Genomic DNA, 15,008 nt, shown 5'->3' with positions numbered 1-15,008 from the left:
TGTGTAATTACTGTATTTTAATACTGCATTAATCATTTGATGACGGGGCTCAGTACCATGAAACGCCATGTTGTTTCAACACACTATCAAACTGTCATTCAAATCGCTCGCGTCAAGGTGTCTCCCTGTCAACTTGTCACCTTCTAAAAATGGTGACATGTTGTCGGCCACAACTCAACACCTCAAAAACCTGGGTTTAAAGGTGATAGCTTAAAGAAAAGATAGCATTACAAGATATCCCATGGTATAGGGCGTTTATGTTCCAAATTTCACTGTTAACTCAAGCCGATAGTTCTGCTAGTTCTTGAAGCTATGTGACGCTAGTAGACTCATAATTACTGATACTGAGTCGTTCTTACACTCTCACCTGCCCCACAGAGAAGATAGAGTAGAAGATTCCTTCTACTTTGTGCCTGGCCAAAACAGTAATAATAGACAGTAGTCGACAGTAATCGGCTTGAAATTTGGAACATAAACGACCTATACCATGGGACATATTTATGCTATCTCCTCTCTATGAGTTTGGGTTACTGGTTGACGGGGTAATACCTAGGCATCTACCCTTCGAAGCTTTTCGTCTCACTTGCTTGAACATCTGCAGGCTAACACTTTTCCTCCATCTTCTTCTCTGTTCTATACTTATAAATAATAATATTTCGGCCAATGCTGGCAGTTTGGAATGAATATTACTACAGGTATATTGCCCTGATTTTAATGTGTGTGTTTTTGTGTTGCAGCAGCAGAATGGAATGACAGGAGGTGGGGGCGGTGGAGGTGGGGGCAGTGGAGGCGGCTCGGCCCGTGAACGAGCGATGCAGGCGGTGGAGTATTACAACAGCAACGTGCTGCGGGCACGCATGGGTGCCGGACTGCTCTCGTCCTGTCCGCCCCCGCACCCCGCCCACCATGCTCACAACCACTCACATCGCACTGCCTCCTCGGTCCAGGTCAGTCACCAATCATCGAATGTCAGCAGGGAAAGGGTTTTGAGTACTTGAAAAGGCATTATAATATTTTTTCTTGCAATACTTGAAAATAATTATAGACAGTCTATTATTATACTCAATTTCAACTTCAATTGAATTTTTTTGCTGAGGGTGATGCCCAAATGAGCTCTAGGTTTGTGCGTGGGTAATGAGGCGGTTGATACTGAGAGATGAAAGAACCTACAGTTTTTGGTGGTTACAATGTTACTACTCATGAATCATATTCAGAGGAGTTGGCTCAAGCGAACACCCTTCCAACGGGAGTAACAGGCGCATTATCTATGTAATAAGAGAGAGGAGGGTTGTGTTTGTTCGTTTGTTGTTCATTTGTTCGCATCAAAACATGTCAACTTGTGGATTGCATACTGGAGAAACGGGAATGATTTAGATCTCCAAATTTTGCACATAGATTCTAAAAATATCAATCTCGTGCACCTGGAAGCACAAATTTCAATTTTCCTTCTAGATTTTTCAGAATTAATGTTCAAATTTCATCTATGCTACCGTACATGAAGTTCCATAGGCTACATTGTTGTGGCCCAGAAGTGTGTTTTTTATGAGGAGGTTATAATGCTGTTACAAGACTACCATTTTCGAACGGCCGTGTAGCTCAACGGTAAAACGCTCGCTTACGGAGCCATGGTTCCTCTGTTCGAATCCCGATGCTTCCCAATTTTTTTGCTCTTAATTTTTTCCCTCGAAACGTATTATTATCAATTATTTTTTGAAGGAATTTGTTTTCATTACAATTGAACTTGGATTTTATCAAATAATTAGTTTCAATGTAAAATTTTGCCACCAGTACAATAATGAAATGGACATAGTCTTCATGCTGTAGGCATATCATTGAATTTCATGAGAAAAACATGAATAGATCACAATAAAATAAGTAATAATTTATATTCTTCAGTTATAATGTACTATCAGACACAAATTCGCAGTGAAACGAGTATTTTAGGTATTTTGTTTGGAATTGGGAAAACAAAAGGCTGTCTGATTCAAATTGGGGAGGATCTAATCGAAACTAAAATTTATTGATGTATTGAAAAAAATCAATATGATTCTGTGAGATTTTCAAGTATTATGTCTTCTATACTATCGTAAAGGAAAGAACTGGCTTATACACGTAAGGAATAGGGAATCACGTCTGAAATATACTCAACTGATTAATTTGAAATTTTGCATATAGATTCTTAATTAACCGAGGATGGTTATATGCCTATTTTCAGCTCTTCAAGATTTCATTACGTCAAGTTTTCAATTTGTCATGCTTCCAGTTGTTGTATAGAAGCAGCTGAACATTTCTTTTAAAAGAGACATTAGATGATAGGTATGATTGGGGATCCTATTCGAATAAAAATAACTGATTTTCTGTCGCATCAAAACCGCACCGATTTCTCGAACTGTTCAAAAGTTATTCTCATTCAAAGATACTGATAAATCATCCATCTATACATCATCTTTACTATAATAATGGAAAGAGCTGGCTCATACACATGTAGGAAAATTATGTTTGACACATCATCACGTCTGAACTACTGGACTGATTGATTTGAAATTTTGCATAAAGATTCTTCATTAACCGAGGATGGTTATAGGCCTATTTTCAATTTTCGAATTTTTTATTACGTCAAGTTTTCATTTTGCAAAGTTTTAAAATAGACCCTTGCGAAGCACGGGTTACCTACTAGTTCTTAATATGATTCTTAGGCCCGGTTGCACAAAAGCTGGTTAAATTTTAACCGTTATTAATTTCATGAGAAACAATCAGAGAAGGCATTTTTGATAAGACGGCCTCTCTGATTGGTTCTTGTGGAATTAATCACGATTAAAATTCAACCGGCATAAGAACAATGTCAAAACGACATTGTAAACGAAACACAAAAAATAAAAATAATAATAGTCATATATCTGCAAACTCTTTATTTATTTATTGGATAGAGCAAACAATACAATATAGTCGGAAAAGAACAGGCTATTGTTCAAAACTTCTTCTATTTCCTAATTTTGTCTCAAATCATCCAAATATTATGTAGGTTATGTCCATTTCAATTTCTACACCAAATCATCAATCTGAAACTACAAATCAGAATAAAACAAACAATTTCAAATTGAGATAGATTGATAATAAAAGCATGAAACAAACTTCCAATACACAAAATATAGAATAAAAACTTAACACATAAACTTTGAGCTCGAAAATATCACGTTCACTCTTGTAGTGAGTAAAGGGACATTGCTACCAAATATTCCTTGAGCCTTATTCTGATTTTTTTACCTTCTATTGACTACATTTCTATAGGATTATCAAGTATTTTCTTGGTATGTACTGAGTCCTTTTCTTGAAAAAATCCAACCTGTATCTCTCTGTAATTCTCCTTAATCTATAATAGCCGTGAGTCTCATTTCGTTATTCTTCCACAGGGCAATTTCTAACTTGTATGATAACAACAAGCATAATATGAATTGTGAGGATGCCAAGCTGAAAGAACACTAATTTTATGGAATCCATTCTTTTTAGTCCTTCTAAATCCATTATTACTCTTAAAGACCTTATCTTTTAGATATTCAATACTACTTATTTTTTATGTCTGGAATTTAAAAAATCAAAGTACCTTTTTCAAAGTTTTATTCAGAACATGTTTCAACATAATGATGCGATTTCAATAACATAATAATAGCCCTCACTAAAAAGTTATTATTTTATGTAAGCTTACTATTGTCAAGTTGTAATTTTATGATTTTTCAATTTGCTAAAGAGTTTCCTGATCTGATCAACTAACTTATTCGTACCGTAGTATTGTATTGTTTTTTATTATATTTATGGCAAATTATAATTCATCATTCGATATACCGTATTATTGTTTGTGCACGTTGGACGGTTATTATTACTGTTTGTAGATACATTTCTTTCCGCAATGAATATTTTGTAATTCTTCATTTGATATATTATTGTCTATGCGCGTTGAACGGTTATTTATATTGTTTGTAAATATATTTTCTTCTTGCAATGAATATACTGTATTTCAATTTTTCTTTTTTGTAGACGTCATTAAGACGTGGCTTCTGTGATTTCAGGAAGCGTTGTACAGGAGCAACTCAAGCCTAGAACTGATGCACGATCACAGTCACTTGCACGGCTCGGAGGCGGGCGCCAGTCCGCTGCTGCGGCGCGAGTACGGCAGTCACGGGTCGATCGACGTGATCTCGTCGGACCGGCACGGAGGAGGCATGACGACGGCCACGGGCACGGGAGAGAGCTTCTTCGCCATGCTGCAGGACTACCGGCCGGCTGTGCTGGGTTTGGGCACTGATCAACGCAGTCCCGGCCCGGCTGAGTACCTACGCGGGAAAGTGGAGACGCCGCCGGCGACTGAGAACGCGGCCAACGCTCTGGCTGATGAGGCGTCCATGGCTGAGCGGGTCACCTCCCCCATAAGCACTAGTCCCAAACTCAGGTTTGTCCCTTGTATAAACTATGCAGTAGATGTAGTTTAACACGCTAATTATGATAAAATATTTCAGTGAAACATTGATTATTTATTTATTTAGCGTATGGTCCTACGACACAAATCTTTATGTTATCTAACATAATAGTCCAGGCAATGAATGCTCAAAGAAAGGTATAGTGGGAAAAGTTTGGAAGACAATTTTTGACCCCGCAGTTCTGTTTAGGGTAGTGACCCCTATCCCCTGTGCTAAGGGGGTGGGGGGGGTGATTCAAAGGTACCATTTTTTGGTTTCTCGCAATTAACTCGAAAATTATGCATTTTACAGACATTACTATTCTATAAGAAATTAAAGCTTACATAATTTCCTACAATATTGATTTCACTACTTTTTCTATATCTCTTTCACTTTTCGAGATATCCGTTCTAAAGATGTGTCATTTTTGAAAAAAACACATTTTCTTTCAATTTTTTGCTATTTTTGCTCTTATAACTTTTTGAATGTAGATGTGAAAAATCCATGCTGATCATGAGCTTATACAGCATCAAATTCTTTTCAATTTCACAAGTTTACGCACATCCCCTGACTGTTGCAGCAGCTTCAGTGTTGAGTGTGGTGAGATCTTCAGTTATGCAAAAATAGAATGTTTTGAACACGGTTTTTGACATTGCAGCTTTGTTGGGACCAGTTAGGGGGTGAAAATATCAAAAGTCCCCATCCCTACCCCTTGTGCTAAAGGGATGAGCTTTAAAAGCTGCATTTTTCAATGTTTTGCTTACACGCTCATATCTTGAGAAAAATGCGTTCAATCGACATGACTAACTATTCAGAAATGAAGCTTGATAAATTCTCTACAATATTTGTTCTGTGGTGATTTGTGATATCTCCAACAGTTTTCGAGATATACGCTCTTAAAAGTGTAAAATTGTTAAAATAACAGCTTTTAATCCTATTTTTTGATGTTTCAGGGCCTACAACTCTCCAACAATGCATCGTAAAAATAGATGATCACCGTAGATTTGTAGAGCTTTGTTTTATCTTCAATTTGATGTGTTATTCCACCACTCAATGTTTTCCTTCTATTGTTATAGCAGATTCAATGTCGGGGTTGAAATTTTAATTTTGTAACAATTGATCACTTGACAATGAAATTCGAGTCTGGAACATCTGGTACACAATTTTTGACTTTGTAGCTTAATGAAGACTAGTTGGGAGGTAAACGTAGCCAAAATACTCATCTCTAGCCCGTCTATTGAAGGTGTGGAACTGCTAAGTTGACACTTGTTGCAGAGTTGAGAATTTCAGCCCCCCCCCACATTGAATCTGCTATAACAATAGAAGGAAAACATTGAGTGGTGGAATAACACATCAAATTGAAGATAAAACAAAGCTCTACAAATCTACGGTGAGCATCCATATTTACGATGCATTGTTGGAGAGTTGTAGGCCCTGAAACATCAAAAAATAGGATTAAAAGCTGTTATTTAAAAAAAAAATGAAGGAAAATGGTTGATCTTTTTGACAATTTCTTAGTCTTTTTCATTCAAGAAAGAATGTGTTTTTTTCAAAAATAAGCTTTAATTTCTTATGAAATAGTAATGTCTGTAAAATGCATAATTTCCGAGTTATATGCGAGAAACTAAAAAATGGTACCTTTGAACCACCCCCACCCCCTTAGCACAGGGGGTAGGGGTGGGGACTTTTGATATGTTTACCTCCTCACTACCCTAAACAGAACTGCTGGGTCAAAAATTGTCTTACAAACTTTTCCCTCTATAAAACTTCGTTGACTGGGCTATAAGTCACACATATAAACAATGAAGTCAAAAAAAGTTTAAAAAAAGGTGGAACAAATTAAAAAGAAAATTTTAAAAGTTATAAACATATATCTAGACGATTGTTCTCCTGACCATACACGACACAACTCTACTTTTCGGAATAAGCAAATGAATATTAAACCCAACAGTCCTTTCAAGGACTTCCCGACTAGAAACTATTGATTAATCGTCAGTCTCTGTTATCCTTCATCCTAAAATTAGAATTCTTCAGTATTTGAATTTAGTGTGTAGTATAGAATTTAAATTCTTTAGTATTAGAATTTTTGAGTAGCCCTCTGAAAATGTGAATTTAGTGAAGCACTTTTATGATACAATCGATTAGAAAACGGTAGTGTTTGTCATCCATCATCCTAAAAAAATGTATAAGGGATTATATTTCTTACAAAGTCAATACTAAGCAATATAATTTTTCGGTTCATGGTTCTCGATTCTTAGTGCAGTACTTCTCCCTTAAATCCTAACTAATTTGAGATTGGAATTTAGATACAGTGCTGGCCATTGTAGAACTGTACTGTTTGTTCTACTATCATTCTCAGTATGCAATACATTTTCATGCATACTGTAATATAAATTTATGTTACTCATAATTAAGTTATCTATCACAGTCCCAATCCCAAAGCTGATAGATAATGATTCCTCTACACATGATTTTACGACTTATGTTTCTTTATTATATAATTATTTCATTATGGAAAACAGTATACGATGCTCCTATATTACGATATATATTGATAAAACTATTATTATATTAGGACTAGCCTCAAGCTATCAAAGAAATAATATCAACCAACGAATCACCATTTTTTGAAAATACAAATGCATTTACAAATTTGAAAATTTAATTTGTCTCCACATTCTAGAATATGATGTAACTGTAGGAACAAGGACGTTTCATTAAGGTAAAGTCCTTAACTAAATTAACTGAAGTAACCACCCTAATAACTTCCTTAATTTTAAACACTGAAAACCCCTAATGCAATTTTATAAACCAAGCCCCTAATTAAATTTTTACATCTATTTTCGCTTAAAAACCTTTCTCCTTATTTTCATCAAATATTTCTCCTGTAAAAAAAACTTCAAAAAGTTATATTCCATTATAATTTTCAATTTATATTCTCATTTCGTAGTACAAGAGTCACAGCTCACAGTGTTCGGAAAATAATCAATAGGCGTAATTCAAAACTGTTTCTTTTTTTTAAGTTTTGTTAGTAAATTATAAGATTAGTCGAATCTCGCTTGGAAGATTCCATGGAACAATGAACAACAATTTCCCATTCAGGTGAAGTATCCTTAATTGGCTGATTGTAAGAAATTTTGAGGCTGACCCTAAAGCTGATTACAAGATCATGATTATTGAAGATTCCAATATCACTGAAATCTCGCTGCTTGTTGTAGGCTGAAATTCCACAAATTCTGGGGCGGCAACAATGTGAGCAATGCACCGGGTGGGTCGGCCGTGAAGCCTGCCGCGTCGAAACCGCCGGCGGACGATGGAGGCGGCAGCCTGGCCAACAGCTCCGCCTCCTCGGCGACCGCCAACAACCACAACAGCAGCTCACTGTCGACGGCGGCAGACAACATGGACGACCGACAGCGGCGACGCGCGTTCGCGCACTACGACTGCCAGTCGCTGACTGCCAACCTGTGCTATGCGGCCAAGCTGCGCGGCCTGCTGCTTTCCAGGCGACGCAACACGACGACGGGCGCCTCGGCTGCCTCCATGCTCAGCTCGCGGTCGATCACGCCCGATGGAGGCGACAGTGGCGATGAGGACGCCGGCGATGGCCGCACTAATGATCTCATTGAAAGGTGATTTTTCATGGATTTCTCTCCATTTGCCAAATACAAATTACAATCAATGAGGTGAAGAAACAACACGATCAGATACATTTTCGATCAATTAATTTTTTTGCCAACGATATCTTACAACCCATGATGGAATGAATGTATCAGTTTGAATTCTATTTACCAACTAGCAGGTAATCAGTGAGGTGTATAGTTAAAAACTTAACAAACTGAAACCTTGCCCTACTGAAATATTTAAGAATTTAAAATAGGCGTATAACCATCCTCGGTAAATTGAGAATCTTCATGCAAAATTTCAAGTTCATCAGTCCAGTAGTTGAGACGTGATGATGCGTCATTCGTGAATTTCCAATTCCGTACATGTATAAGCCGATTATTCCCTTCATTATATTCTAAATGATGAACTACAGTCGATGATCAATGCCAATGATTGAGTGAACAATTTATTATTTTTCATCTTATTTGCCATAAATAATTTTCAATCCCTGATTGTAATGCTTTTCCATGATATTTATTTCTCTGAGTGTACGTCTGGCTCATGTAGATTTGTGTATTAATTCCGTCCGAAACCGAGCTCGAAATGTGTTGGCATTTTCGATTGTTGATATTCGTATCAGTTTTTCTTTAAAATTCAAATTCCATGTAATTACGATGTTCGATTCACTGTTACAAGTGAATTTTTTTAGTAAAAAAATTATTATATGGAATGAATCTCATATTCAGATAGAAGTGGAAACGTAATACGAAACTCAGGGGTTTTTTATTGTTGTATTCATTAATTATTATATTGAGTGCATCAGAATAAAATTGTAATGATTATAGCGAGATGATTTTCACCACAAGTACAAAGTAATACGTTCATTCATTTGAGCCATGCCAGCAATGAGAATGGGGCCCACTTCATTCAGTTTATATGAAACAGCTCATCTATTTTTGCTGTATGAATTTGAGCTATGCAAATGAACCCCCACCATGAACGGTTGTTGACTGTTGGCATGTGTGTTTATTCAGGTGTACTCATGTAGGCCTATTGAATGTCACATTGAAGACTAGAATTAATTAAGCACTCGCCTCATGCAACTGCAATATCTTGGTTGATTCCAAGCTAAGTTTTTGTCAATGAACGGTTTGCATTGATCAAATTCTTTTCAGTTATTCATTCACTGATCTGATAGTACAATGCTTCTAGGTACATCAGGAAATTGCCCAAAACGCTACAAACCCTTATCAAATTCAAGCCGTGAAAGTTCATGTTTCAATTGATGCATAATTTTGAGTCCAAAATAAATAAGAGTTGAATCCTTTAGATCGACGAACGTTTTAAACAAAAAACTGAAAAACATATTAAAATTGTACTTGGTCATCGTGTCAAAAATGTTTCACCGCTTAAACGTTTTTATTGCTTTTCAGAAAGTTATTTATAGTAAAATAGAAATGATTATGTTTAATCTAGTTCAGCATGAGTATTAACTTGGATTTGATAAATAACTAACTGAAATAGGTTATGGAAAAGATTATATCATGAAGAAACTAAATAAGAATTTGTCAACCACTATTTATAATAATAAATTATTGTAGAATTATAAAACCAGTCAAAATCTCAATTATTGAAGATGTGGCACATTATGTGGAGAAACCTGGTACTACAATTATTTAATAAGTTATGTAATTCATTGTGTTCATCTGTTTTTTTTTTATTTTTTAATTTGTTTCAAAGTAGAGAAATAACACATTTGTTAAAGAAGTACTGTAGTATTAAAAAATGCTATTTTGAAAGAATAAGGCATTAATGTTGTCAATACCATCCGTCCCCATAAAATTAAATTATTAAATGCTAGTTTATTCCATATTGTTTCTTTATTACAGTATTTACAATCAATAACACTCATCAATGAAATGACTGGAAGATTAAAAACCTGATAATTGAGCCATTTCTTCCCCGAATTTGGATAAAATAACATACTGTAGTTGAAAATAAAGCTAGGTCTTCACTTTGACACAATTTCTAGTTTAAAAATATTATACAATAGTTCATAGATTGATTCGAAAAACCAGCTTGAACAAAATTCAAATGAATTTTTTAATTTTTAATTTATTTCTCCAATAATACACAAATCATATAATGTAATATATTTTACCTGGTTTGTATCATTTTCTATGAATAAATAAATAATTATTAAAAATAATTGCTAATACTGTGTGTGGATGTGTTGATTAGCTGTCCGTTCTTCCGCAACGAGATGGGAGGTGAGGTGGAGCGAGTGGTGAGTCTGACTCGGCTGAACCCGTCGGGGAGCAGAGGGGCGGGAGTGGGGGTGCACCGGCCCCCCTCAGCTGCGGTGTTGCCGTCCTGGAGTTTGGGCCCGGTGACACTCACTGGCAGCCAGGCAAGGCCACCTGTCCCTACCAGCGTGCACACAACCTCATCGAGAGTGTCGACGACGGAGCACGCTACTACCGACACTACTTCTACAATCAAGGTAAATTGAATGCATAAATTACTAGTAGTTCTGTGAACAGTAGACCTCGTGCAAGGTAAATTGGATGGATAAATTACTAGTAATTCTGTGAACAGTAGGCCTCGTGCAAGGTAAATTGGATGGATAAATTACTAGTAGTTCTGTGGACAGTAGACATCGCGTAGTTATAAACCACAGCCTTCTCTAATTCTGTCCATCAGAGTAAATTCTGTGCTGTCGTGACGGTGCAATACCGGTGTGAAAACAACTAAAGTCGACTAAAGTGACACATAACCTAGATACATTTGGACTGTTGTATAAATACGTTTTGGGCGTGAGCCTATGGTACTTTTCTGTAAGTTGTGTAATTCTGAAAGTGCAAATTTTTAGTGAGAAAAATGAAGAACCCAAGACAACCTATAAACTTGAGTGTTGATAGTAAATGACACTGGGTAATACGACAAGGCAGAACATCTGAAAGGATCTCTCTGCCGATAAAAGCCATAAGAGTAAATAAATAATAGTGAATGTTTAAATAATGGCTGTTTGGGTTGGTGTATCGACAATTCTAATCATATGTAACTACTATCATCAAAAGCTGCCCGAGTTGAAAGCAGAGAAAGGTCGAGAGAAAATACTGTGATACTTTGAGTTATCAATTGCATGCGTCATTGCATCCACTAGACAGCTGATTTGTGATGAATAGTTCTATAGTCAGATTTTTCGGTAATATTGGCGTATGAAAGAGGCTCCTTTCCCTTGTATATCCATGTACATAAATACATAAAGACAAATGCAAAATCGTCGACTTAAATTTTAGACCTCACTTCGCTCGGTCAATCAGGTAGATTGGGGCCCGGTTTATGGGACACTTTTTGAATATAATGAACCATTAAACATATAGATTTATAATGGACCATTAAATATAATTTATATTAAATCTGATTGATTAAAATTAATAACTGTCTCAGAAATCGGGCCTAGATCGGTTATATTAGATTATTATTCTGATTGGGTAGTACCTACTTGGTAAAGAATAGGATAACGCTCAAGGGTGCAAGACTGGTAGTAAACGGTCGCAAATTTTTTCCGCTAAATGTTTCAGAAATCTAATGTAGGCCCTATATTAATACTGCCAGAAAATGCGTCTATTTGCGTTGCGTCTAGCCACCAAAACATCATATTTTAGCCAATTTTAGCGATAAATTTGTACTGCAAAAAACCGTCACAATTTACTGTCTGAGTTGCCTTGCCCTTACTCCTCTTGATTGCATAGTTCTTAACGATGTCAAATCAAAAATTGGTTTCTTGTTATTTCAAGAAATAGTGGTTGTATAATTTTCAGTCTATAAAGTAATTTCTTTCTATATGAATGGAATATTACATCCTCAATATCACATCCACCACCTCTACTACACATTTTGATCATAATCTGCAACCCTTAACTTCTAAAGTGCATTATGGATTTGAAGATGATAACAAAGCTTTCTTTTAGTCCAGTTTATCTATTATTTATTCGTTATTATTCAACTAGCTTGAATATTATTATTCAACTAGACTAGAATTATTGTACTAAAATATACTCGAAGTAATCATTCATTTATTTCCAGATTCACATAATCAAAGGTTTTGTTATACTTAGTTAATATTTACGTTTCTGTATTTTTCAGAACACCAAAACTGGTTCGGGATGGATGAGAATCTTGGACCAGTAGCAATTAGTTTAAGAAGAGAACGATTGGAACGAAACGCCAGTGCCTCAGAATCCAATTCCAATGCTAGCCCTACGCCTATGTTCAGGTACAGGGTCCTCATACGAACAAGTGAGGTGAGTGGATATCATATCTATTATATTATAGGTGATGAATATTTTCATTGAGTTTATGAGATTGATGGATACTCTTACATGATCTCATAATATGTTATACGCAAAACAACCAAATTTAATCTTGTTTAATGGATTAAAGCAAATATTATTTCATATTCCTTGCTGCATTCTATTTTTCAAATGAATGACTATTTTTCACTTTTGAGTTACTTTTGTGAGTCATTATAATTGTTTTAAATATTTCTGAAATAATTTTAAAATATGAGGAAAACTAAATCCTCTACAAAACATTTCCTATACAGTTTTTGTGTTGAGCTTGTGAGCATATCAACTCAAACCAATAGTTGTGACTTGAATGTCGATAGACCAGACTTGTTTCACGTCCCATTTCTTCCCAAACCGTTTCATTGTTTACAAGGTCAATTATTCAAATACATTTCTATTTGCAGCTTGTTACATTGAGGGGATCAGTATTGGAGGATGCCATCCCTAACCTGAAGCCTTCATCTAGCAGTAAGACAATCAACACCAAAGAAGTATTAGAATACGTTTCTCCAGAAATTCAGCTTTCATGGTAAGTGCATTATCTTTATGAATTTTCAACATAAAAAAATGTTATCTATTTCATAAAATAATGCCTGCTGTACTCATTAATCATTTATTAATTTTAAATAAAAATACTAAGAAATTGTCAAAAACCACAGATTTAGTGATACTTAGAAAGACCGGTTTCGGTTGTTATACCATTGTCAATCTCTGATAAAATTATGTTTAAACTATGTTTATCAGAGATTGACAATGGTGTAACAACCTAAACCGGTCTTTCTAAATATCAATGAATCTGTGGTTTTTGACAATTTCTTAGTATTTTTATTTGATATGAATAATTACCTCAATATCAACTTCGCAGCTACACAAAAAGTGATGAAGATTTTCTACTATTTTGCTTCTTTATTTTTCACTCATTTAGATGAGTTAATAAGTAATACTGTACTATATTATTACCATAGATATTAATGTAGTTTTATATTAATGTAGGTATATATAAGAAATATGTAAATGGCGAAATAAATAAATAAATGTACTATATTATCACCATAGATATTAATGTAGTTTGAATCAAGCGTCTAGTAGCCTTCTTATCAGATTAATGTATCTGCAGAAAGAAATAAGCCTCCTTCATATACTAAACTAGACTTATAAATGTATCTCATAGCAATTACTGCTTTGCATATCTATTAGTGGTCATATTTATGTCATGCTACAATGCTACTGCCACTTTTAGTGTATTTGGTGTTTTCTCCTCTGCCTTGGAAGTAACATACACAAGTCGATTTCTCATGGAATAGGGAAGACTGTACAAATTTTATTTGTACGTTCAAACTGCTAGTCTTCTGCACACACCTAGGAACACTTGGGGTCTCGCCGTTTAAAAACATGTTTTAAAGAACTCTAGTTTTAACAGTTAGCGTTACCAACGGATCAAAAATATTGCTTTCATTCGGTAAGCTATCCACTACCTTGTGCTTATTTTATATCTATACTTAATTCAGATACTCTTGTACTATTTCACGAAACTTGTGTACTTCAGTAGTTCTGAAAAACTGATCCAGTTTATTATTAGTATAATTCCCACAATTTGGCAATTTAGGAAAAATCTCCAACAATTCAAGATACTGCTGTACTGATTCAGAATATTTCTGCATTTATTCAGGTTACTTTTTTAATAATTTAGGGCACAATTGTAATTGTTCATCAAACTTGTTTGCATAGTGATTCAGTTGACTAGTATGTATGCTAATGTTGTGTGTGTGTGTGTCAGTTTGAAGCTGGGAGCGGCCGGGCCGCAAACGGAGGAGACCCTGCTGAAGCTGGACGAGCAATGCCTGAGCTCCAACTATAAGGTGGGAGTGATGTACTGCCGCGCCGGCCAGAGCACCGAAGAGCAAATGTACAACAACCAGGACGCCGGCCCTGCCTTCACTGAATTCCTACAGCTCATTGGCCAGAAGGTATTCTATTATTGAATTATTTTTGAAAGATTATACACCATTCAGCATTGACTTAGTAGCATCTTTCCATAACCGTCGTTTCAAAATGTATGATATCCAAATTTTCAGTAGATGATTTCCTGGAGCTTATCTTAGGCCCGTATGCAGATACTCGGTTTAAACGAAGAAATGTCAGCTGTTAGTTTAAACAACTAATTGTAGTTCGGGTGTATGTTATTCTTGCAAATTATCATACTAATTTCGTCATTTGTCTCATTGGAATGGTTCCTTTCTAAATAGAGAGTTAATATTTGTTCGAATTGAAGTGTTTTGGCTTACTTTTACAACTTGAGGTTATTGCGCAATATTATGTTGGTTTTTGCAATAACGATCATTCTATTTTAGATTATCTTATTAAAAAATCATTATCATTATCAATCTATATAAATTCAAAATTTTAAATTCATATGAATTCTTTCACTGAAAATTAGAAAAGTGAAGGAAACATAGCCCAACCTACATTTTTGAAAGTGTCATCACCTAATTATGGGAGAGAAAATAACACAAGGATTGCCTTAGCATCTTTTTATATTAGTGTCGTTTGTTACATAAATAAATATTTGAAATGGATGTGATATTGTTTATTTGAG

At 35.4% G+C, this 15,008-nt stretch overlaps 1 protein-coding gene across 1 annotated transcript in view; it reads left to right on the top strand.

Moving 5' to 3' along the window:
• The first annotated feature begins 728 nt into the window (after positions 1–728).
• LOC111050351 (signal-induced proliferation-associated 1-like protein 1) overlaps positions 729–15,008 on the top strand; it is a 37,053-nt gene continuing 22,773 nt past the window's right edge. Inside the window, 8 exon segments of the mRNA XM_039428440.1 lie at positions 729–947; positions 4,065–4,444; positions 7,670–8,083; positions 10,299–10,405; positions 10,408–10,560; positions 12,210–12,367; positions 12,817–12,941; positions 14,190–14,379. Coding sequence (XP_039284374.1) covers positions 750–947; positions 4,065–4,444; positions 7,670–8,083; positions 10,299–10,405; positions 10,408–10,560; positions 12,210–12,367; positions 12,817–12,941; positions 14,190–14,379 — 1,725 coding nt within the window. The 5' untranslated portion in view covers positions 729–749.

This window comes from Nilaparvata lugens, chromosome 5, assembly GCF_014356525.2.
Source record: "Nilaparvata lugens isolate BPH chromosome 5, ASM1435652v1, whole genome shotgun sequence".
NCBI classification, from domain to species: domain Eukaryota; kingdom Metazoa; phylum Arthropoda; class Insecta; order Hemiptera; family Delphacidae; genus Nilaparvata; species Nilaparvata lugens.
This window is presented reverse-complemented; position numbering and strand designations above follow the sequence as displayed.